This window comes from Myripristis murdjan, chromosome 22 (genome assembly GCF_902150065.1).
Source record: "Myripristis murdjan chromosome 22, fMyrMur1.1, whole genome shotgun sequence".
NCBI classification, from domain to species: domain Eukaryota; kingdom Metazoa; phylum Chordata; class Actinopteri; order Holocentriformes; family Holocentridae; genus Myripristis; species Myripristis murdjan.
The window spans coordinates 11,918,189-11,942,550 of NC_044001.1; the positions used below are offsets into that span (position 1 = coordinate 11,918,189).

The 24,362-nt window shown below is 42.9% G+C and overlaps 3 protein-coding genes across 6 annotated transcripts in view; all 3 read right to left on the reverse strand.

Moving 5' to 3' along the window:
* Window positions 1–781: 781 nt before the first annotated feature.
* LOC115380691 (transformer-2 protein homolog beta-like) lies at window positions 782–5,048 on the reverse strand. Of its 2 annotated transcripts, XM_030081849.1 has the most exons (8): window positions 4,758–5,048; window positions 2,839–3,655; window positions 2,525–2,684; window positions 2,121–2,309; window positions 1,855–1,970; window positions 1,639–1,755; window positions 1,472–1,545; window positions 782–1,285 (listed from the first exon to the last, which is right to left on the reverse strand). In XM_030081849.1, the coding sequence occupies exons 2-8, from the start codon at window positions 3,012–3,014 to the stop codon at window positions 1,275–1,277; spliced, it is 843 nt and encodes a 280-aa protein (XP_029937709.1). In that variant the 5' UTR covers window positions 3,015–3,655; window positions 4,758–5,048; the 3' UTR covers window positions 782–1,274. The 2 variants fall into 2 exon arrangements, with proteins under 2 accessions (XP_029937709.1, XP_029937710.1); XM_030081850.1 differs by lacking the exon at window positions 4,758–5,048 and having other exon boundaries at window positions 2,839–4,737.
* A 170-nt stretch (window positions 5,049–5,218) lies between these two features.
* senp2 (SUMO specific peptidase 2) lies at window positions 5,219–12,073 on the reverse strand. Its single transcript, XM_030081848.1, has 17 exons — window positions 11,724–12,073; window positions 11,346–11,407; window positions 11,153–11,265; window positions 9,978–10,035; window positions 9,775–9,856; window positions 9,379–9,559; window positions 9,123–9,229; window positions 8,896–8,981; window positions 8,307–8,364; window positions 8,156–8,231; window positions 7,896–8,048; window positions 7,658–7,789; window positions 7,141–7,365; window positions 6,894–6,973; window positions 6,632–6,716; window positions 6,444–6,539; window positions 5,219–6,338 (listed from the first exon to the last, which is right to left on the reverse strand). Exons 1-17 carry the CDS (start codon window positions 11,891–11,893, stop codon window positions 6,276–6,278), a joined length of 1,827 nt encoding a protein of 608 aa, XP_029937708.1. The 5' UTR covers window positions 11,894–12,073; the 3' UTR covers window positions 5,219–6,275.
* Window positions 12,074–12,554: 481 nt separating this feature from the next.
* pcnt (pericentrin) overlaps window positions 12,555–24,362 on the reverse strand; it is a 41,161-nt gene continuing 29,353 nt past the window's right edge. For 2 of the 3 annotated variants that reach the window (XM_030082009.1, XM_030082008.1), the window contains 19 exons: window positions 24,082–24,258; window positions 22,921–23,955; window positions 21,858–22,028; window positions 21,479–21,668; window positions 20,724–21,058; window positions 20,455–20,557; window positions 20,177–20,349; window positions 19,796–20,071; window positions 19,370–19,527; window positions 18,738–18,867; window positions 17,455–18,246; window positions 17,149–17,349; window positions 16,645–16,866; window positions 15,993–16,219; window positions 15,808–15,887; window positions 15,572–15,716; window positions 15,348–15,475; window positions 14,233–14,394; window positions 12,555–13,105 (listed from right to left, as the gene is read on the reverse strand). In XM_030082009.1, coding sequence (XP_029937869.1) covers window positions 13,062–13,105; window positions 14,233–14,394; window positions 15,348–15,475; window positions 15,572–15,716; window positions 15,808–15,887; window positions 15,993–16,219; window positions 16,645–16,866; window positions 17,149–17,349; window positions 17,455–18,246; window positions 18,738–18,867; window positions 19,370–19,527; window positions 19,796–20,071; window positions 20,177–20,349; window positions 20,455–20,557; window positions 20,724–21,058; window positions 21,479–21,668; window positions 21,858–22,028; window positions 22,921–23,955; window positions 24,082–24,258 — 4,749 coding nt within the window. In that variant the 3' untranslated portion in view covers window positions 12,555–13,061. The remainder of the gene's footprint in view (window positions 13,106–14,232; window positions 14,395–15,347; window positions 15,476–15,571; window positions 15,717–15,807; window positions 15,888–15,992; window positions 16,220–16,644; window positions 16,867–17,148; window positions 17,350–17,454; window positions 18,247–18,737; window positions 18,868–19,369; window positions 19,528–19,795; window positions 20,072–20,176; window positions 20,350–20,454; window positions 20,558–20,723; window positions 21,059–21,478; window positions 21,669–21,857; window positions 22,029–22,920; window positions 23,956–24,081; window positions 24,259–24,362) is intronic. The other variant, XM_030082010.1, reaches the window with a different exon arrangement.

Here is a 24,362-nt window from a genome sequence, read left to right on the forward strand (position 1 = left end):
CTGTTTTTTCCAATGATGTTTTTTAATTTATACTCCTGTTTCTTTGTACAATATGTTGAGCTCATATCTGAACTGCTTGTACATTGAAATGCATTTTCAATGAAGATTGAAAAAACAACAAAAAAAAACCAACAGTATTTCTGTTCAGTCTTTTCAGTCTTACTTACTTTATCTTTATTCCGTGACAGCCATTTATGCACAATATTTTTTATTTTACAGTATTTACTCCACTATATAGCTGTAGTGCCCTGGAGAGACACTAGAGGTCGCTGTTGTAAAGAGGTGTTTGGAAAAAAAGTTCTGCTATTTCACACTAAGTTTCAGATCTAGTTTTTCTTATATATGTGTATATATATATATTTATATACATATGTGCATATATATTAATTGAAAAAAAAATATGAATTGTCCTCTAGATCAACATCAGCAGGAAGTTTTATGCAACAACTCTGGCTTCCAATCTTTGCCCAAAAATGCATCTTATCATTATTCTTACTTAAATCATGGAGGTCAATTTAATCTCAGGCAAGTATATTCAAGTCTACCTAATGGAGAGTAATTATAATACTTGACTGAGTCAATCAGTTTTACAGAGACTTGATTTCTGTCTGTAGCTCATGGAAAATCTTCCCTTCGTCCTTCATCCATTGTCATCTTTAACTGGATTATAAACTAAAACTCAATTGGCCTCCATGTTCCCAACACACAGCGTTCAGGCCTTCTGAGACCAGTTACTTTTTCACTGCACTATTATTTAATACAAAAGATACTCCACGGCATGAACAAACAACATTTTATTGCTTTCATACAACCAGCTAAAAAAAAAACATGTAATGGATAATACACAAATGAAAAGACAAAAATAAGGAAAAAAGAGGGGCATGTGAAAGATACACTTAGATCTAACATAAGAAACTCTTTTCTGACGTAAGAAACCAGTGACAAACAGAACAAAGTGACGACTTGTGATATAGAAATCTTGCCATAAATAGTTCAGCCGGTTCATCCAGCTGTACTGAGCAGCTCTCAGGTAAATGGCATGTGATGAGTTCATCTGAGGCCAAACAGTGTGCTGCTGAGGCGCAGGTGGTGCCTTTACAACCATGATTTTATCATTATCATTATTATTATCATTTTTTTTTATTGGTTAATTCAGAATTCTTATCACATATACAATAGCTTCAAACAATGTTTCAATCTAGCCAGGACAATAAAATAAACAAGCCCCCAAACAATAACAATGAATTTGTTGTTGACATCATCTTCATTTTTGTTCAGTAGTGACCTGAGAAGACACGAGAGAAACATTCAAGCTGCCAAGTACAGTGTGGTGCAACACTTGAGCTTTACTAAAAAGATGTATGGATACATGAAATATTTGGTTAAATATTTAAAGGAATTAAGGATAACCAGGTGTTCCAGTGATGGTAAATGTGTGTGTGAATATGAGCAATTGAGAAGTGTAACATACGTGGTGAGTAGGACCGTGATCGGGATCGTGAGCGGTAGGTGCCTCTGCTGTAGTACGGAGATGGAGATCTACGTCTGTGAGGAGAGCAGACACACAGTGACCAGTGAGGCACCAGTCGGGGCCAACAGCACATCTAGGACCAACGGGCCTATAGGGGAGGAACGTACCTGTATGATCGGTAACAGTCTCGGTCGTCATAGCGATCGTAGCTGCGGTCGTATCCTCTGTCGTAGCCCCGGTCGTAATCCCTCGACACTCGCCTTGATGTGCTGGGCCCCCCGCCGCTGTCATGCACAGAACATGGGGGAGCTTACCGTCAAGCTGTGATACAGCCTACAAGCTGGCAGGCTGCAAAAACACCCAACATGCCAGGCAACACTCACTACGTGGGCCGTCCCATATAGATTCCAGGAGTGGGAGTGTGGGCTCTTTTGGTGATGGAGAAGTCCACTCGAATCCTGCGCCCGTCGAGCTCCATGCCGTTAGCACGCTCTTTTGCCTGAGTGAAGCACAGTGACATAAACATGAATCTTGTATCAAACAAGGCTAATGCACTAACACATCAATCAATAGGTTGGAAAGACAGAACTGGGTCCAAGTTAGAGCAACAGTCTGACTCATAAAGGAGCTTTTCTGTTATCCTCTTTACCTCTTTGGAGTCCTCACAGTTTTCAAAATAGACGAAGGCAAAGCCTCGGGAGCGGCGTGACTGCTGGTCGTACACAATGCTGACATCGCTGAGTGGGCCGTATTTAGAGAAAACCTCCCTCAGGTCTCTCTCAGTTGTGTACAGGCTTAGCCCAAACACACCAAGACATGTGTTGGGGTCTGGGTTGGCCTGAAGGAAGAAATGAGACCAAAAACACAAACAAGTCATCACTAATTTTAAAACTGAACACTGCTGCTGTATCAATACAAATGTCCATTTTATCTCTTAACTGACAAAAGTTTTAAGGGCTTTTCATTTTTAATGTTAGAAACCTATTCAAAAGTTTTTAAGGTCTTATTTTATTTCAATCAAATTCCAAAAATTTAAATCTGAACCAAATATACCCTGTTGCCGATGTGTCTGCGACGGTTTGACATGGGGGAGTGGCTGTGGCTCCTGCGTCGACGGTATTCCCAGCTTCGAGATCGACTGCGTGAACGTCGGCGGTGCGAGCGGGAACGAGAGCGAGAGTAGTGCCTGCGTGAACTTCGATAAGAACGGGACCTGGTGAGGTATACGAAGAATTTGTGGTGTCATTTTCTTGCATCAACCCCACCTTATCTTAAAAAAAACAAACACAACAACAACAAAAAATTTACAACTACCTTTGAATTGTATATATACACCATATACACATTAAAAGGAAATCCTGTCTTACCTGGATTTGGACCGGGATCGAGAACGAGATTTGGACCTGGAATGGCGGGAGCCATCTTTGGAGCGTGCAGGGGAATGGGCCGGGGAGCGGCTGGCAGACTTCCCAGAGCCCCGAGGGGACACACTCCTTGAGCCAGACCGTGAGTCCTGGACAGGCAGGACGCAGGTGAGACACATGCTGCAGCCGACATCCAGTCAAACAACAAGGAATTAAAGGGCCAGGAGGGGACCTCACTCACGCCTTCTACATGCCCCTTTAAAAAGGAGTCCACATCACTTTGGGATTTAGCAATTAAGACATTATACACTGAATGAGCCTAAAAAGGTTTGCCTAAGAAAAATAATACATAATATACATTTTAATCATTTAAGTACAAATGAACTAATTTAGCTCAAATCCAGTTTGCATAAAAATAAATCTGCATGTTATGAACCAGTGATTTGTTACAGAGAGGAAAAGTAATGCATGCTTCAGAGAAAAGAAAGAATGAATTATAGAAGTAACATAGCAGGCTATTAGGAATATACTCATACCCCCGTACACTTCTGATTTTAACTTCATAACTTCTTTAACTTCATAACTTCAAAACAACCACTCCTTTCTTCTTTCTTCTGTTTGACATTATGACTTCTTTTTTCCTCCTCTTCCCCATTTACCATCTGCCATTACACCACTCTAGTAGTGGGGAAATCTTGCTTGCTTCTGTCAGCCTCCAAACGCCAATACATTAGCATGCATCAACACCATCAGCTTCATCAAACAATAACAACTTCACATCTGAAACTTCTTCCGCCTTTTGCCTTCTTCCAACCTCAACCTTAACAAAAAACAAACAAGGGTGATAAGACATGTTGGTTTTTGTAAATGCTTCAAAGATAAAAAACATAAGCAAAACCAGAATAATAACATATGTCATGTACATAATAATCATGTTAACTTGCTATAGTCTGGGTTAGTCCTCAGTTAACCCTCCTGTTACCTTCAAATTTACTAACAGTTTTGATGAAGTGGGGTCAATTTGACTCCAGCAATTAAAACCTGCAGAAAATGATCGTAATAATAGATGTTAAACAAATTATGTGTCAGGCACTGAATGTATCTTGTTGCCTACCTAAATATCCCTTTACATAAAAAATCCCCTCTCCCTTATATATCAAATTTCTTATGGGAATCATGTTTTTCTCTCCCAAATGTCACCGTAACTATCAGTGTTTCTCACACTGCTAAGGGTGTGGTTATGCTTGGTGAAAGCTCTACAGTACAGGGGAATGTTTTGACCATTATAAATGACATATTATAGCTCCTCAGTGTCATCTGAAACAGCTAAAACAAGTGTGTTTAAGATGTTAGTGTTTCTTATGTTATATACAGCTAAAAACAGCCTGTGGTCAAATTGGCCCCAGGTTACACGACATTGAAAATATACTGTAATCATGCCAATTACATGTTTATCCACTATTTAATGCATTTAATGTGACGCAAAAGAATGTTACTCGCCCATTTAAAGACGTTAAACGTTGAGTGGGGTCAAATTGGCCCCAAAGATAATAGGAGGGTTAACAGTGTATAGTTATTAAAAAATGCAACTATAAATGCCATAGCCCTGTGAAAGTGTGCTAACTTGCTTGTGGCCTGCAAAGCTCACAAGCTGTTAGCCTCACAGTGCTAACTTTAGCTAGCTAGGTTGAACAGTTTAAGCTCTATTAGCACTCTTAACAATACATTACTAATGTGACATATAAAACACTAACTTTATGCGAAAATGTGCTTGTATGTAACTTAAGGTCGACTGTCTCAGTAAAGTTGCTGGCATTTCAGACCTGCTCCGTTGCCTTCGCTGCTAGCTAGCCGGCTAACGCTAGCTAGCTATGCGTCGGTCTGGCAGCTGGCATAATGTGACTATACTGTTCAAAACTCACCTGTTCCCTGAAGTCTTTCTCGTTATCGCTCATGTTAACACTGATAACACGGTAGGTGTGCGTCTAATTTATGACAACGCCACTGCTGGCTATGATACAGAGGTAGCTTGTTTTGGTTGCTAAGGACCCCGAAGAGTGAGCATAGAGGTCGAGCTCGAGTCATCATGTTTACTTCCGGTCTAAACACTCAGGCTGTGAGGGAAAAGTTTGCACAAGTGACATTAAGCATACACAACAATGTGGTGTGGAAGGCCTATGGTAGGTTTACAAATCAAACATCGGCATGAAGCTTCAGACTTACACTTACTCCTTTAAACTGTAAGCATAACTCCTGGGAACTAACGTCCCATGAAAAATGTATATTGTGTACCCCAACATGAGTGAAACTATGGAGAAATTTTTCAAAAAGCACATCCTTGTGTATTGATTATGTTACACATAGTAGAACTTCTGACATTAAAAAAAAAAAAAAAACCTCATTACAGGAAATATCACAGACTGTTTTAGCATGGACTTAAACATGCAGAGTACAGTAGTTTATTATGTACAGGTCAATGTAGTAGCCCTAAGTAGCTTTGTGCGGTATAATCACTGAAATGCCTTATGGACCATTATGGGGAGAAATCAAGTAAACACACACACACGCACGCGCGCGCGCGCACACACACACACACACACACACACACACACACACACACACACACACACACACACACCTTTCTCATCCAGTCAAGTCACATAAATAATTGTCAAATTTATGTCAAAATAAAAATAATGTTGCCCAACCATGCATTTTTTCCACCAGTTCATCTGCAACAAGGTCTGAAAAAAAAGAGGTATTTGATCTAGTATTTTGTCCAATCATGTTCCACTAAAAGCTTGCATTTCATGGTCTGTTGGCTGGCAATGAATGTGTATGGCAACCACTGCAGTTGGAGTTCATCAGTAGGAGGGGCTTAGCCAAATGAAACCAAAACTCAAAACTCATTGACCTGGAGCTGCTTCAATCAAAGTGACGGTCAAACAGGAATCCAGCTCCTCAAAACACATCTCCAGTTGCGTGCTACCAAGTAGCTTCCCATGACAGACAAAATGACGCTCTTCAAACTGAGCTAAAGGTCAGAGGATTAATACACTAAAGGCACTTCAGGAAGAGAACAAACAATCCAACATCAAAATATATATATAAAAAAAAAGCCATTCAGTCAGTAGTGCCGATCCCTGTGTAACATTCTCTCATCCCATCCCAATAAAGTCTCCAATTACAACTCAGAGATTATAATTAGGTGTGAATAAGTCCCTGAAAGATAAAGGGACATCCTCAACTAGTAAGACTAGTTAGTGCTTGATTTCTAGAGGCCAGAACAAAAATCAGGTTAGGGTTTCAGGTTGCAGTCTTTGGCCCATTTATGCCTTCATCAACATATAGTTGCTGTACACAGAAGTAATTCCCATCGAGAATGTCTGTGTTATTGGGTAGTTGATTGATAGAAGATGCTTGATAGATGTTGCGCTCCTCTATAGCAGCTTCTGGTTGAGAATTTCCCAAATCATTAACTTCCTGAAGAGAGGCATGTGACACTAAGGAGAGAGAGAGCGACAGAGAGGGAGAAGCATTCCTTTCAGTGTTTGTAAAAATCAATGGAAAGAGCAAGTGACTATTTTATTACACATGAACACGTATACCTGTCTGAAGGTGAGAGGCTTTCCTTTTGCGATGAAGTCAGCGTATTTACAGGCAAAAACACCGCAGTCGCTTCCATTTCTCTGCTGGGGGATGTCCTACACAGAGACACAGAGCACAAATAGTCTCAGAACAGGATGGCACCTTTTGTCCATGTAAGCACCGAGTCATTTGTCCCAGTTTGACTTACTGTGGCCCTCAAACTGCTGACAGTCCATTTGGCACTATCAAGGTCTCGGCCCTTCTTCACTTTGTGCTCCTCCTTCAGGTAGAGTCTGTGAAACCAGCACAATGATGTCACTCACCAATAATGGAAGAATCAGGACATTTTATGACAGAAGCATTCAACATTGCAGGATAATACAAATCCCTAACAGGAACATAACTAGGCTTAGATTTACCCAGAGCAATCTAATATGCAAAATAAATAACATAGGAGATATGAGACTCACAGTAACATACTACAGATATCGTCATGTCTTTGGCCCATGGAGTCATATGACTTCACTGTCCGGGACTTTAAATCTATCACCTGGAGGAAGAGAGTGAGAAAGTTGAAGTCAAAAAATTTTAAAAATGTGTCACATATCAATGTGTAAAGCAGCAAGAATATCAGGATTGATATGAAGGTGAAAAGAATCTATAAAAATAGCAATTTAAAAAACAGCATGTCTTTTGGTTCTGAACTGTGTGACTCACAGCCATTGCCCAGTGGACACCCAGATGCAGAGGGACCAGGATGAGATCGTAGGAGAAGACGTCCACAGCCTTGGTCCAGCGCTTCACAGCCGTGTGGCCTCCTGCCTGCCCTCCTCCTCCACCCCACAGCTTGGGGAAGAAGAAGGTGCTGAATGAGTAGACCTTCAATCCTGTGGCTTGGCCAGAGCATCGCTCCATAACCAGGGAAAGGTAGAAGTTGATCACCTGGGCAAAGGAAATGTCATACGAGACACAGGGTGAAATTTAAGAGCAAGTTTTACTTTACAGTGTGTTTAAAAAAAAAAAAAACACCCTGAGAACCTCAACATTCTTTTAGCATCTTTGTCACGTTTTGACAAAATGATGTTGGCTTTCAAATGCAATCTGAGCTGAAACTGTTTCTTCTGTTACTCAGCTGAATGTCGAGTGTCCCGCTAGGGGTTAACTTTATTACACGTGACATCACAGTTATACTTAAAGGTCTTAAAATTGTCTTCTTACTGTAACTCCAGCATACCTCATCGTTGAGCCAGCTGCCTTCCTGCAGTGTAGCCAGGTCTCTCTGTGTGATGCGTAGCTTGAAAGCCGCGCTCAGAACGAGATTAGGATCACTCTGAGCGAGAGCACGACTCACCTCTGCTGCCATTTCCTACGCACATGCACACACAGTAAATTCAAAACCAAAGGGAAAGCTTGCATGCATTCTTTCTGCAGAATAAGAACACATATCAGTCATGCAAAAGGTTTTATTTCACCTTTGTGAGTCTAGGGAAGTCGTCCTCGCTATGGCGTGCATGTGCAGTGTGTGTAGAATGTGTGTCAGGCTGGGGGAGAGAAGGAATTTCTCTGTCCACTAGATTTAGGCGTGTAGCGACTTCAGTAGAGAGGTCCACCTCTGCTGCCTGTTTCTGTTGAGGAAAAGGTTAATGTTACAGAAATTAATGCTATTCCCTTCCTCATTTACTTGTAGCTTAATGAGTTGCTTTTACATGTGAGAGGGAGAAAGAGACATTACCATCTTCGCACATCTGACATTCTGCATGTCCTCAAATGTTCCACTGAATGTTTTGCTGAAACTCATGCCACCCCTCCTGGAGACAATTAATGTAGAGATTAGAAAAATAACCACACTTAATAAACAGTCATAACAGGACACAGACACCAACCTGTCTTTGGTGTCCTTGGTTGCAGATACATTTCTCCATGTAAACACGCGTGGGGTGGCTGTGCAACAGAGAGGGGAAAAAGGTTATGAAGAGTAGAACCAGTAGTAGACTAATTAAATATATTATTAACATGTTTCCACGCACTTTTGTGGTACAACTGGCCTTTAAACCACATAACAAATTTGTAGGCTCGGCAGTAAAATTACAGTTGTCTGCAAACACTTTGGGACAACAGCAGTGTCAAAAAAATCGCTCAATGTGGCTGCTGTGCACACATAGATTCATTTATTAGAGAACAACACTGTAACAGCAGCATTAGATCGATGGACTACTGTACTGTAGGCTACTAGAGGTTAGTGCACAGTTTTGTAGTGGGAAGCAGAAACAAAAACAAAAGGAAATGCCTCTGTTGCCATCTTGTCAACTACTGTGTTTTCTTGCATTTGGTTTATGACTGTAATGCTTGTAAGCTCACGAGGTCAACGCCTATTGCACACCTGAAAATGAAACAGCCACACAGTCGACCTATCATTCTGAATCAGTCGGGGTTGGATAATCGAGGTCCTACTATATTAAAGGTGGTCTCTACCTGTATTGTGTCCTGCCTTCCTGGATACGGATTCACAGGCTTTTCCAGAAGCAGTAGCTCTGTGCTCACTCTGCAGGACTGACTCACTGATAGGAAAGACAGGAAAGAATGGAGAGGCATGAGACTCTGTGAGGACTGAATAGCTTATGGTTTCGGATGTTTTGGTTGAAAGAACCTGGTGAAATTTTACTTGTATCTCTTTACTATAATAATTGAGCTATACTCACTCTTGTGGTTTTGTTTGGTTAAAAGGCAGCGGTTGGCTTTTGCTATATTTCTCCGTCACCATCTCCAACAATCGCCTGTAGTGTTCTTTATTGTTTTGCTTTATGGTCTAGAGGCAGAAACAAAACACATGCCTTAAGCCTTCAGAAGATTCAAAATGTATATGAGAATATACACAAAAATCATACACAATTATAAATTATAACTGTCGAAATCCAACCTTTAAGCCTATTTTTTTTTTTTTTTTGCCTATTTTACCTCTTCCACCGTAAGACTGGGCTTGTGGCAACGGTTGTGTCCAAGGCTGTTACAAGTTGAGTCTGGGTTGGCGGTTCCTGTTCCTACCCTCAGAGCTGGCCTAGAGGGAAGCAGCTGGAGGGAACTTCTCCTCTCCCTGTCTTTCCCTCTGTCAGAGATCCCTGCTGGCAGTCCTGCCCCACTGCAATCACAGGGGTCATGTATATTACTTAGGGAGCATCACAACTATCAAAATATATTACCTACTTAGAGGAAACCTTTCTGATTGTGCAGCTACATGCACATCTAACCACAGTAAAATGGATGTATAAATAAAAAGTCAGCACACGAGTGAATAAATTGCCAGTAACATTGCAAGCTATGGGTAAAGTAAAACTCAAATATCAGACCACTTGCCTGTATTTCCTCATCAAGGGAGGTGAGGAGCTCTGGAAGGAATTCTTCCCACCCCTCTCCCACTCATTCACATCAGGTTTGTCTGGGGAGACCAAGATCAACCAAATAAAGCACTGGAAAAACTAACCAGAACATGTTGTCTAGTCAAATGTGTCTCCCAAAAGCTTCACTCTCCTCTTGTGGTCATGACTGTGGTTACTTACCCATCCTCCACTCAGAACTCATCCATGAGGTGTGGAGCTCATCTATTCCCATCAGGATCTGAGGAGGCAATATATGACTTGAGTTGGAGAATAAAAACTCTAAACATAAAGCCAGAGCATCAAACTGAAGTGCACTGCTTCTAAGGGCCCACTCACATTGGCAAGTTTGAGCCCGTATCGTGCTAAAGCCAAAATCCCCCCCTCCCCAGTCCCCGGCTGGCCTGCACTCACATTACCTTTTTCCCAAACGCGCCCAAGCACGATTGCCCCCGGTGTGCACGTCATCACGTTGAAATACGACAACAGGCATGGCCCGACGTCATTATAAATCAATGTAGTTCAAATACATCATGTCTTCCTTTTAACTAAAAAACGTTTTTGGTCCTTTTAATCAGACATGGGATGTTTATTTACCTTGACAGTTTCGGAGGTAACTTCCTCCTTCTTCAGAAAGGTCCAACTGACAGCCGGAGCGGCACCTGTCAGATCCGGCAGATCGGGTGACCGGGTGGCCGCGCGGTGCCGCGGCCAGTGCCGGCCGGTGCCGACGCGGTGCCGGCCAGCACCAGGTCTGCCGGATCTCCGCACACAGACTGCTGTACTTTCATTATAAACCGACTTTTGTTTATACGCGGTTGCAGCAGCACAACAGACAGCGACACAGACAACATGGTTGATTATTGATTGCGCAACGCGGCCATTCGCCGGTAATCGCGGTGCACACATTAAACAATTTTGCAGAGGCAGGAGGAAAGTTGCATGATTTACATCCGCGCACTGCGTGCGTGACCGTGCATGTGCTCATGTACGCGCCCGTACCGCGCTGAAGCACACCCCTTCCAACCGTGCCAGAGCGGGGGAAGTGTACTGTATTCAAGCACGATACGGAGCGATCACACTGGTCAAAGAATCCGGATTTTAAGGGCAATCGTGCTTGGGCGCGGATCAAACTTGCCAGTGTGAGTGGCCTCTAATCTACAGTCCAATTGTCTACACCAAAATATGAGAACCGTCCAGTCTTTTCAGAGACTTGGATCAGCAGTTTGTAGGACAAAATGTCTATTGTACAGTTCAGTAGCTGTACTTTTCTATCAGAATGGGTCCACATTGAAAGCTCCCTGAATCACAGCCTACATGTGTGCGTCTGTATGAGAAAGAAAAGACTGAGCACAAACCTGGGTGTCTTCATAGAGTCGACGCTTCTCACAGTTGGCTGTCAGTGGGTTTCGCAGTCTAAGAAGACTCGCCACTCCTGCCACAGTCTTCTTCACAAAGCTAATGACTACATCTACGGCACAAGAGACAGCAGTCATCACCTTCATTCTGAAGAATTAGCCGTGTAACCACCTCAAAGCGCTGTTTACAAACCTCGCCTCCGTCTCTTCACCTCCCCTTGCTCGCTCTGACCAACACTGTCTGCCACATGAACGCTAAAACAGAGAGAAATCAACCACGAATTAAAATAAATAAATAAATAAATAAAAAGGTAATGAGATTTAAACTTGCAATAGCTTATCAAGAAGCGAGCTTAGTTGATCACAAAGTCAATCCAGCCAACGCCAGCAAACCGTTAGCCGACATTAGTAAGCTAACATTAGGACAGTAACCGAGTAGCTAACTTCCTTGGTTAACTTAAATTACCTGTTAGCTTAGTAGGGAGACCATAACGGATAAAATTGAAGGTAACACTGAATATTCAACTACCACCATGAAACAGTTTAGTTGGTTAATTAGCACATTACCAACCTCTGGTAGTTACGTTTCACCGGTCTACCGTGGCTCTCTGTCCGCGCTGTCACGCCAGCTCGCGCGTGTACCTCCCCGCTAACGTTACCTTTCCCAGGCCACTCAGTGGGGTTTTGCCCGGTAATGGGCTCAAAAAGGGACGATATTCCGTCAACTATCCATCCATACATCCCAGACAAATACAAGAAAATGGAAACGAGGTCTTCTACACGGGCCAGGTCTATTTCACCGGAGAATGATGGGTCAAAACACAATCTACGACACACCGTGTAACTACCTCCACCTCCCAAGTATTAGCATTAGCGTTAGCCTCGCTGTGGTGAAATGCAAAGGCGGTGCGTCACGCTGTTGGTCGCTACAGTGCGAATGTTTTCCTGTCTACGAAAAACGGGGCGGGCGGATTCATACAGTCCACTCCATAGGGAAACGGCCCCGTTGGAAAACCCACCCAAAGCGGCTTTACTGGATGACAAAACGAGCTCACCCTGACCATGGAGGCAGGGCAGAGAGCGAACATCAGCTCCGAGTGTCATTGGCTGCGTCTCAGGTATGAAAGTTCCCTTTTTTTTCATTACATAACACGATCAACACCAGTTATTTGACCCTGAGGTCACTGAGCGTGTGAAAAATAAAAATTTCCATGGGTAAAGAGGGGGCCCCACGTTCCCAAACGGACTCAAAACATAAAAATCCTTAAACTTAGCTTGTCAAATTGAAAAATACTTGTCTTAAATGTGCACCTTTCCCTTAAAATATTCCACTTGCCTTACTATCCTGAGATGCACACTAATAATGAGCTCCAATGAAAGACAACCAATACTCTTGTTTTTTGTTATCACAAATTTAAAATATTTATTAATATTATGATAGAAACATTGATAGTACAAAACATTAAAAACATAATGGTCACCTCTGCACATTTACATACTCAATAGCAAAGCTGATCTTGGGTTTCCAGTGCAAAACCTTTACATACTTGTACACATGTATGATGAACTTCATTGCCCAACAGCAGAACAATTACAGCGCATTAACAGGTAGTAAAAAACATGGGTAGAAAAATGACAAACTGCACATAAAAAAAAAAAATACTATAAAATAAAAGAAATATTTATGTTCTAAGAGACTTCTTACAAGTGACCTTTACAATGCTTAGGTACAGGTGATAGAAAAATGAATACAAAAATCTTTAAAAAATAATTTATTTACTTAAAAAAAATTAAAGATGTCATTATCAAAGTTTCAACACTTATGTGATATTCCTTTGTGCACTTGTACACATGGACGCAAAGCACGGACAGTTAGGGGGTCATAAGGTGAAAGGAGACATTCGTTCTTTCAGTGGTCAGGCTTCTGCAGGTGGGAGGGGAGAACTGACGAACCTGGACACATAAAAAAAATGTAGGCACAATCAGACAGACCCCCACAAAGTTATGCAATAAAGTTAAACAAATGCAAATGCCACTTCAATAATGTGGCCTACATAAGTGATTCTGATTCTGAAGTGATGCAGCTGGACTGGAGAACCACTGTCCCATAGCACATCTCAGAATTTTTATTATTAAAATTCCTGTCCATTTATTTTACCCTCAGAAGACTTCTGGACAATTTTCTTGCAAATGTGAGTGAAAAATAAGTAAATAGTAGTATTGAATCAATACACAAGAAAGCAACTAGGATTCTGCACTTAAAGAAGGTGGCCATTATATTTTACAGGTGGTAGACAGAAAGCAGCACAAGAAAACACTTCCAGTAATCAAATAAAATATCTTCCAACTTTAGATGATGAATGCAACATTTTGATGAACACATGGCTCAAAATGTCTAATTTTCTAATTCACTAAAAATTTGCTATAAACTGGATTGGATTGTCAACTTGGCCAATAAACCTTATTTTGGGTAATATCTGCCAACACTGATCAGCTGCCTATTGATTAAACATTCTCAACAATTTAACATTCCTCTGGGGCTGGGCAATATTGATGATATTAATATTGTCATATGAGACTAGATATCATCTGGGATTTTGGATATCACTGTATTGTGAAACCACATGTGTTTTGTCATCTAGTTTTAAAGGCTTCACAACAAGAGATGCAATTTCCTAAATTTATTAGATTGTTCTAGTTCAGCACTAATGATTATTTATCAAAAGTCTCTAGTGTAAACATTTTGTCAAGGCACCAGCAGTCACCACCACAATATTGTCACAATACTGACCAAGGAATTCGGTTAGAAATGTCATATTTAATTTTGTCCATATTGCCCAGCCCTACACACATCAGTGACGTGAGAGAGGATTACGGATATGCATGCCTGTCTCACAGTCATGCAAACAATCTTCCAACACCATCAACTGGGAGGAAATTCAGTTTTCACATGACAAAGTGTCCGTCTCCTTTACAGTGTGCTCAAGATCGACTGTTGACTTAAGTTGGTGCCCATCCTGTGGTGCATGATTCTGCTACTTGTTTGTTTGGTGGAGTGAGTATGTTACACTCACACTCACCTGGACCATACAGGTAAAGGGGTGACAGGCAGCTCAGGTACAGCCACGTCCTATTCTCCTGCAGCCAGCGCTGCCGATAACCAATCATATCAGGGGAACAGGCTGTCTGTCCCTGCCTCCTCATTTCCTCTTTTGGGGGCAGGGCTAAATGAGTCTTGCTTACTGGGTTGGAAGATGATAGAGCACACAGGTTTTGTAGTTTTGGTAATATGGTCCCAGGAAGTGTTCAGCCACGCATCACAAAATCTGATGTCTTTGCCATCTTTGTCCTAGAACTGCCTAACTTGATCAAAGACTGTTGCGTACTCAAGGACAGGTCTACACTGAAAATATTCAGTATGCTGTAGATGAATGGTAAAAAAACACTTCCTGGAACAAGAGTGTCCTAATGAAGGGACAAGCACCTCAGAGCTTTGTAGTAAAAACACCCATAACATCTTCCAGTGTGATACCACATACCATAAATTAGGTGCAAACACACTACAGAGTGGGAAGCCTTTACATTTATGGCATGCCCTCACCACTGTAACTCCAGACTTAGGCTACGTTTACACATAGTCGGGTATTTTGAGAAACGAATATTTCCCTCCCTTTGTTTTCCAAAATAACATCATGCACACAGCATAGTTTTCAAAAAAGTTTTCGTTTACATCAGCCCACATAAATACGCCATCGAGTGCCATCATATCTACGCCAAGGCTATGGGCGGCAGTGTAGGAAGGAGGCAGCCATGCAAGCCAATCAGATGGCGCATAATGTGACGTCGGCTGCCTAAAACTCTGTTTTTCTCAGTTTACATCCAAACGCGAAACGGGAGTTTTCCTAAATCTCCACTCTGGCCAGAGTTTTTAGAAAGAACCGTTTTCAGAGGCGAATTCGCTATTTGCGTGTAAAAGAAGGGCACAAACGAAGGGAAATGTCTCTGTTTTTAAAAATACTTGTGTATGTGTAAACGGGCCCTTTATGTTGCACACCAGCACATCAGTGTACAGTGTGCAATCAGTCACAGCTGTTTGCAATAATTCAATCATTCTACTCCGCCTTTGTGCATTCACCTCATTTCATTGTCACTTACATTCACCCGGTGCACTCCTCCTCTGTCTAATGCGTCTCACCTTGCCTGGTTCCCACCAGCCGTTGCTGGACTTTCTCTAGGTGGTGGATGTATTCAGTCAGGGATCGCTCTGGATCCTGGGATGTTCCTCCAGAATGTCCAGAGGCCACAGTGGAGCTGGAGTATGACCTAAAGGAAAACAAATACATTTTTTTTTTTCTAATTCTGGTTATGTCTTGAACACTGAATCTCAAATTGAACAGTTTTGCTTAGGAGGAGTCCCACCTGTTATGCAGCCTGAAGGGTGATTTGATTGGTGGAACTAGGGTTGACACTGTGTCCCTGTGGATGGCGCTGCTGTCTCTTTTTGGTGGCGAGGAGTCAGAAATTGATCTTATTTTTTGCTGCCTTAAAAACTCAGCTTTAGAACCTGTAAGAGATCAAGAATGAAAAAAACTGCACAAACACAGTCACACTGAGATGCACATGATCATAAATTACTGTATGATTACTGAGCTGACCTGAAGCGTGACCATTGACAGTCCCTGAAACAGATAATTTTCTGATTGCTCTCTGCCATTTCCTGGTCAGGAACCTCATTCTGGAAAAAAAAATAGAAGTCATTGGTTTTAACAGTAGATAACACTGCACTCTCAAATATCTGACAGTAGTGTTGGACAACAAAAAATGGCTTCTTGCTCTATACCTTGAGATTGCAATGACTGCTCGTACAGCAGCTCTAAATCGTGTGATGGGTCTGCTTTGGGAGGTGATGGGGGGTGAAGGCCGGGCTCCCATCTGGGCAATCAGACACAATGTGGCCTGCTCACACTCCTGGAATCCCCCCAACAGCAGCAGCAGGTAACGCTTCTGGTACACTAGAGACTTCCTGAAGCTCTCAGCACGCAGGTAGCGCTCATACAAACGCTGCACCTGCAGACAGGATGGTGGATGGCTGACATCTTTTCATCATGACACAAATAGGTACGAACTGTAAATGTTCAAGTTTGTTTTGTGACACTGCTCACTGATAGTTACGTTGACTTAACTTATCATCCAGTTGTGCTACAATGCATTAAGTGGCAAACAAAAATCCCTACAATGAATCAAGAACAAGAAACTGAAGTAGCCAGGTTTGTATTATCATTAAAATTATGTGAAACCCGGAGGCAATCCAGCAACAATGCATATACAACCAATATGAGTGCAGGCAAAGTAATATAGGATCAAATTAAAATAAACACAGCAACGTAAGAACTGTACAACAGCCATTTTCAGGCTAGGTATGGACCGATAGTTATATGATACAATAAACCAGACCTTTACAAGCAGATCTAAAAAAAATAATGTTCCCCCACCTTGCCATGGCTGGCTGCATCAGTGAGGGGTCTGTTTTCTATTTCTGTGGTGACTTTGGCAAGTTCGTTCTCGGATCGGCGCAGCTGTCGCTCCAGGCAGGTGACAGTGTGTTTGAGGGTGACCCTGTCCTGACTCAGTGTTGTCACACGCTCAGTCAGCTCAGAGTTCTCCCTCAGCAGCCTATCCATCAGACTGGAGGATGCTGATGGAGATGACAAGGACTACAGAGAGAAAATATATACATAATTTACAATTAAACGCATTTTATAAAAGTTCATATCCAGGGCAAATTATGAGTGCAAAAGCAGAGTAAGCTTACGTTCCTCTATTGTTAGCATTGCATGCAATAGTAATTAAGTGCAAGAGTTACAGCTAATGGATGTAACCATTATTCCTGCAGTCATAAAAAAACAATAAGACGTAATATATGTTACTTGGTAACTGTACTGACAAAAGTCTTTCCATTTGTTGTGTTCAAGTAAAAGTAATAAGCCCTTATGCACCTGCTGGTTTTGGAGTGTACTGTCAGTCTGCATGTTATTGTGCAGATGCGGGGAAGATCTAGCCGGGTGTAGCTGTGCTGTGGTCTGTCCAGACAGCCTCTGAGCGGCCATCTCTTTCTCCTCCCTTTCCAACTCTGCCAGAGTGTGCTGTAGCTCTTGCATCCGCTGCTGGTCCTGTTGTCTCAACAACTCCAACTCACACTAAAGACAGAAACATATTTGATGGTGTGTTTGAGTTTTGTACTCCTGAAACATGAACATTAAACACAGAAAAGCAGTATCAGCTCCAGCTTCCTGATATCTTACAAGTTTGTTGTTGGTCCTCTCCTGTCGTCGCTCCCTCTCCATCTGCTCTTGTCTCTCCTTCCTCCTCTCCCTTTCCCACTGTTCCTCCCTCTCTCTCTCCTTGTCCTTCATCAGTTGTAGCCGCTCCTTTAGCTCTTTGAGTTCCACCCCTTGGCGTCTGTTACGCTCTCGCTCCACCTCCAAAGCGTGGCTCGCTTCCTGTTTCTGTTCCCTCAGGGTCTCCATGGCTACACGATGATGGATTGCAGCCTCCTGCTCCTTCTGCAACTCCTCTCTCCTCCTTCTGTCCTCCTTTTCATCTCTCCTTCTGCTCTGCAATAGCTCAGCCCTCAGTCTGTTGGTGGAAGATGCTAGCTCCTCCCCCTGCTTCCGCTCCTGTTCTAGCTGAGTGCACAAGTCAGAGATGACTTTCTTATCCCTGGCTGTGTCAGTTTCCTGTCTGCGACTGAGCTCATTCAGTTGCTTGGAGAAATGGTCCCTCTCTTCCTCCATTTTCCTCTGTGCATCCGCTAGCTGGGAGTGGGTGTCGGCTAAGTGAGATTCGGCTTCAGCCAGGAGGTGCTCTAGCCGACTCTTTTCTTGCAAGCTGAGATCTTGCTGCCGGGCAGAGCGTTGGCGTTCATCCTCTAGGTCCTTGTGAGTGTCTTCTAGGCGTTTCTCTAGCATCACACTACGGGACTGTTCTATCTGCAGCTCACGTCTGAGGTTGCTGCATGCCACCCTCTCCTGTTCCACTTGACCCTTTAGAGCCACGATCTCTGACCCCTGCTGCTCAAAAGAGACACGTACAGCCTGGGGAGGGGAGAGGAAGGTCATCTTTCAGAATGATATAGGCAAACTTAAAATTTCAAGTACACTCTAGCTCAACACAACACTCTGAGGAAGAGTGTGGAGCCAGAGTTTTAAGTTTTCATGGGCTTCAGTACTGTCCTCCTCAGTTTGCCAGTTAATGAATACAATTAATTGTGCATCTACTAGTTCTAAAAGGATATAAATACTTAATACTTTTTCATTCCCTATATATTCCCAGTGCATTTTAATAGAATGTGGCTTGTTATACTGCAATGCCCAATAACTATCTAAAAAAAAAAAAAAAAAAAACACGACTCTTCAGCTCCAATGTCTGAGTCGACAGTGAATATCTGTGACTGATGATTCTACTTGTTGACTTTCAGGGAGCAGCCCCAGTCTTTTATCCCCATGGCTAATACAACAAGTGCATTTGTTTTCTGTTTTAAATACACACAAAATTAATATTTTTAAATGTGTTTTTACAGTCTTACCTCTCTCCTCTCCTCCTCCTCTCTCTCTTTGCGGAGGGTGACAGCTCTTTCCTGCTCCAGTTGTCGCTGGAGCTGCTGAACTCTGGTCTGCTCCCTCCTCAAAACCTCTTCACCCTCTTCCACAGCCACCCTGAGACACAAGTTAGCCACCATTAGCAATTTAAAGCTTACTTTTCAGTCATTTCTGCTTTTGATAGTATTACTAAATAGCATGGAGCAGAGAGGGGCATTAAAAAAATACTGGAGAGAGTGAGGATGATGTGTGCCGATGTGTGTATGAAAGGTCAAACGTTGCATTCAAGCGTATGTTACGGAGTGAAGCAATTAAACCAATTCATTCACTTACTGGTCAATGTACAAGCTAGCAGGATGTACTTAACAGTTGAACTAAATTGAACATACATGTAGAGATGTAGAGCAAACAATTAATTCCATGATTCTTTCAAATCAAGAAATTAAATAAAATTATACCCCTCTCCCCAAGTTGCATCTATTTTATTGTTGATATATTTAGAAGTTTAATCATTACTGTAATTAGTCAAAATGCTAAAGAATGTGCCCAGTCTTTCCACAACAGCATCAATGTTTGCACTTATGTCTTATGTGTTATATTATTCAGTGTGTGGGTATACCTGAGTGACTGTATTGTGTTCTTTTGCTCTTGTTGTGTGCTGTAGGCAGTGCTCAGCTTTTTCTGGCTCTCCTGAAGCTCCATCCGTAGTTGGGTTTCATCTTGTCTTGCGGTCTGTAGTGGTTCTCCCTGCCAGTCACTATCACCTCTACAGACAGGCTGGGGAAGAAAGAGGAGGACTGTCTGCAAAAATACTTAATGTAATTGTATGATATATTTAGCTATTAAGTGTAGGAAATTCTCTCTCATCAAGGAAGAGGTAAAAGTTAAATAACCAATACGACTTGCAAGCTAAGAAAACTCTCGTTTCGGTCCACTATTTAACTGTCTTTTGAATTGTCTGTGGACATAAAAGTATGTTTAGACTCTACATACAGCCACCTGATAACTACTGTTAACTCTTTCCTGTTATCAAACGGGAACTCACCTGTGTATCTCTCTGTGCCATTCGACAGAGCAGCTCTCGGAGGGCAATCACAGTCTCCTGCAGTGCCCTCTTCTCTTGCTGCCAGCCCAGCGGGGGGGCGGAGGACCATTTATCAGGGCGGTCGAGCGAGGTGGCGTTTTCATGTGACTGACACCGTGTCTGATCCAGTGAGAGAGTTTTTGCATCTGAGACATGAGGCTGGGATGAGGAAGTAGCACGACGCTGGGACAACGTGAGAATTCTGCAGCTTTCCTGATATACTTTCTTCAGCAGTTCCTGCAGAAAAATGAAGGGCAAAGTGAATAAAACTGATAGGCCATTTTTACAAGAAATGATCACCTGTTCCAACATGGTGTGTGTGTGGGCATGTGTGGAGCCTACCTGAAGTTCGGGTGAGAGCAGGTCATCGCTGTAGCTCATACTGCCTGCAGCACTGTCTGTGTTAACTGTGGGGTTCATGCCTCGGCAGCGGAGGTACTCAACAAACTGAGCATCCAGCCGTTCAGTCTGTTCTAGCTCCACTCTCAGCCGCACACCCAGCTCTGAACTCACATCTGAATCAGAAGAGAGCAGAGGGAGTTATTGGTCAATACTTCTGCTAAATCTGTTATACAGAAAACAATAGTCACACAGCTCAGCCTCAGCACAGAAAGACTCACTGCTGCCATATCCATCACTGGCCCATTCTGGTGCTGATAAGGAAGAGGTGGAGCCAAGAGGAGATGGAGGAGCTGACAGGTCAAGGGTTTCTGAACCATGCACCTGGGAGAGAAAAATATATATATGTATGTATATACACACACATTGACCAAAGTTTTTAACCATTTCCAAAAGCATAATTATAAAAAAGGAGTTAAAAAAAAGCCTTTTAAGCTTTTTACAGAACTCCAGACAAGTTAATATGCATCTAAGTGTTTAGACCACATACTTTGTCAGCATCCAGCGAATCAAGCATTGAGAGATTGTCGGAGACTGAGACAGAGCCTGGGGAGTGGGTGCTCTGAGTGGCCGGGTCTGGGGTGATGGTCCTCGAGTGTGGCGGCTCCATATGCACCCGAGGGGAGGTCTTGGCGTGTGGGAGATCAAGGCCCGTGCTGTTGAGATTGCTGAACTCAGAGAGCCGAGAGCCCAGAACCGAGGTGTGGAAGCCTTCTGGGATTCTGTCCTCAGAGCACTCCAGTCTCCTCAATACCTCCGGGGAGCTCAGCGAGGCTTCATCACGAGAGACACACACCGCATCCTCAAACACTCTCTGAGAAATATCTGATAGAGGAAAAAAAAATTAAATCATTTTTAGCATTACTTTTGGTTGCCACAATGCTGTAGTCTTCAAGAGCCAAATTCAGGTCAGACAGGGTGAGATGTTTCATTGCTTTATACTTGGGTGCTATCAAACATCATCACAATCTGCTAAAAATAATCAAGTCTGTTTTTTTTTTTAATTTAGTAGCTTCTAATTAGAGAAAGGAATTAGATATTTTATTAGGAAAAGTGGACATTTATTGTGAAGATGTAACTGTTTTAAGTGTCATTGTCAGGTAAGCAGTGCTATGTATGTGTGGCATACGATCTAAACCTAATGTATTTGCCAGTGAGGTGGCTCATTGCCTTGTGCATGCCACGGGTCTGTTGAGAGTTTCTACATGTTAAAATATAACTAAATATAACTAAATAATTACTCACCTTTCTGTGAGTATCCCTGGTTGTGAGGAAGTGTGTCCTGCTTATGGCAGCGCTGCCTGAGGTGCTGTAGTTCTCTTTGCTGATAGGCGAGTTCCTCTTCCTGCACAGCCAGGTCTTCCTGTAGGCCTCGAAGCTCCACCTTCAGACGCTGATTACTGGCCTCAAGTTCTGCAAGGGCACGGTCTTTGGTCTGACACACAGAAAAATAGAGAAAATTAAACCCAGCTGTCAAGTCTAAAATGCCTGTGTTTCCTCAATTCCAAGTCTCACAAAATACAATCCCTGAGTCAAATCCCTAAACAACAAATTGACCAAGCAGATGATCTCCCAGACGTATATATCAGTGATATCATTTTGTATTCCAGTTGTGCACTCATACCTGTCCTTCCTCCTGTAACTTGTCTGCTCTCTCTGTACTGGTACTGAGACCCTCCTTCACAGCAGTCAGCTCAGCTCTCAAGGCTTGGTGTTCTGCCCCCAGTCTGGCTATCTCCGCCTCCCTCTGTCTCAAGGCAGCGTCTGCTTTAGCAAGGGTTACCTCGGCATTTGTCTGGGAGAGAAAAGATTTGTATTAGTAGTCACTGTCAACACAGCCACTTTCTTATGACATTTTAGAATGACCCACATTCATACAGCATATTGCAAGCTTTAAATTCTGTTGTTTAATACAGAAATACATTGTACAACAGAATCAGCAGTTAAGTCAGTGTTTCGTAATGCAGCAGTTTATGTTTTTACGAGTACCATATGTTCTCGCTGTGTTCCTATATTAAACAGCTGATGCGATCTTTAACTACTACAGAAAACTGTGAGTACCTGGTTACATTTCCTTAGCTATGAATCAATGGCAAACAGATCGACAGAATGAAAATACACACTGCAGCTCAACCAGTGCATGATAGCCTGCACAGCTTAAAAAAAAAAAAATACAGACCACAACTTTTCCTTACCACATCATGCTGACAAGACATGTAAAATGTTTTAAAAGATAAAATCAAAACATGAACGTAATAAAGCTTAAAACACAAGAGCTATCAAAATGTTTTCACCTACTTCCTCATTCTGAAGTCACTTCCTCTGCAAGACTGTGCCGTCTCGAAACAACATCATTCCAGCCTCTCTACTAATTATAGCCAGCTGTGGTCTGCCTGCAGCCACTGGCACAGCTGTACGCCTGCACTACAGAATCGAACGCTCCACTCGCTACCATGAAAACTGACTGTAAGTAATTCGAAGTTCTGTCTTCTGAACAGACTAGATCTTGAGTGCTAATGCTGATTAAATTCTCTTTTTGTCCTGATAAGATAAACAATGAAAATAAACAAGACCAGATACCAGTTGCAGGATAGTGCTGTTCAGGCCAAACACTGATGTATTTGAGAGCCTAATGCAGAAATGAAAGCCCTGTTTTTTTCTTGCCAGACCATGTAGTTACCACTCACCAGCACTTCCTTTTGAGCCTCTTCTTGATGGGCTGACTTTTCCTTGAGTTGAAGGTTTAATTCCTCGATACAGGCTCTCTGCGATGTCACTTCCTGTCTGAGCCTGTCTATTTCCTCCTGCAGTTTGCCCTCCCTCCTTCTCAGTGCCTCACGCTCAGCAGAAAGTTCTCCCTTCACAGTCTCCAGGGTGTCCACCTCTACCTTCCCCTCTGCAACCAGTCCCTCTACAGCCAATACCTGAGCCCTTGCTTCCTGGACTTGTCTCTCAAGAGTGAGACTGCCTTCTCGTAGGTCTTCTATTTCCCTTTTCATCTCCTCCTCCTTTGTCTTTAGAGTCTCCATCTCCCTCACCCTCTCCCCTTCTTTCTTTCGGAGTTCCAAAACTAAAGAGCTGAGTTGGGCTTTCTCCTCACACACGGCACTCATCTCCAAGACCTCAGCTTGCAAACGGTCTCTTTCCACCTCAAACAGTTTCTTCTTCTCCCTTTCTTCATCAAGCTGTACTGCATGTCTTTTGGCTTCCTCCAGCTCAGCTTCTTTAAGGACAAGGAGACTTTGGAGCTCCTCTGCCTTCTCCCTCTCCTCTCTAAGCCTCTTCCCTAACTCTTCTCCATGTCCTCTGTACTCTTCCTCCTGGGTCAGCAATAATCGCTCCAGTGCCGCTTTCTCAGCCACCGCAGTCTCCAGCTGACTCTGTAGAGCCTCAAGGCGAGAGCGGAGTGAACGAGACGAGGCAGAGTGAGTCAGACGCAGTTCTTGTTTCAGGCTGTCGGGCCCTCCTTTCTTCTCTGGTTCTCGGACAGGGTAGTGGTGAGGTTCAGGGCTGGGGGCAGGGGAGGGATTAATGCTGTCACCATCCTGAGAGTCGCTAACTTCATGCAGCGTGGGGCCCAAAGTGGCGAGTTCTGCCTGCAGTGTGCTGATGACTTCATGCAGGCGCTCCTCTTCTTCCTGCTTGTCCTGGCGCAGCCTCGTGATGTCAGAGTGGAGGTGTTCCACCTGAGAGCGAAGCTCCTCAAGCTCGGCCTCCAAAGCCTTTTGAGAAACCAACAGAAAGAGCAAAGATACAGAAAATAAGTTCTGGCCTTATGTTCGCTTAGGAACTTCTACACCGATTCCATCTATCCTACAAGTGTGAAAGTATATGTCCTGACTCCTGACCGTGTTGTTCCTGGTGTTTTCTATCTCTTGCTCCAGCCTCTGGATCTCCTGGTTGAGGTGGTCGATCTCCTGATTTTTCTCCTGGAGCAGTGCTGAGGGGAGACTCTCCTCTGTGTCATCCACCACTTTACTTCCCTCTCTTTCCTCCTCAAGTATGGTAAGCCTGGACACATTCTCCTTTGGGAAGAATTATACACACATACAGTTCAGATAAAACTGATTTTCCAAGGCTTCATAAATTTTATTCAACTTCATAAGTTTTATTTTCACATTCTGATATC

Coding starts and splice junctions, on each gene's coding strand:
- senp2 (XM_030081848.1), bottom strand. CDS start 11,893: ATGTATGGATGGATAGTTGACGGAATATCGTCCCTTTTTGAGCCCATT. Junction 7,790..7,895: donor ACTTCCCTAGACTCACAAAG/GTGAAATAAAAC, acceptor GCATGTGCGTAG/GAAATGGCAGCAGAGGTGAG. Junction 7,366..7,657: donor GCAGCTGGCTCAACGATGAG/GTATGCTGGAGT, acceptor TCCTTTGCCCAG/GTGATCAACTTCTACCTTTC.
- LOC115380691 (XM_030081849.1), bottom strand. CDS start 3,014: ATGTGTCTCACCTGCGTCCTGCCTGTCCAGGACTCACGGTCTGGCTCA. Junction 2,310..2,524: donor GCAGACACATCGGCAACAGG/GTATATTTGGTT, acceptor TTCTTCCTTCAG/GCCAACCCAGACCCCAACAC. Junction 1,756..1,854: donor TATATGGGACGGCCCACGTA/GTGAGTGTTGCC, acceptor TGTGCATGACAG/CGGCGGGGGGCCCAGCACAT.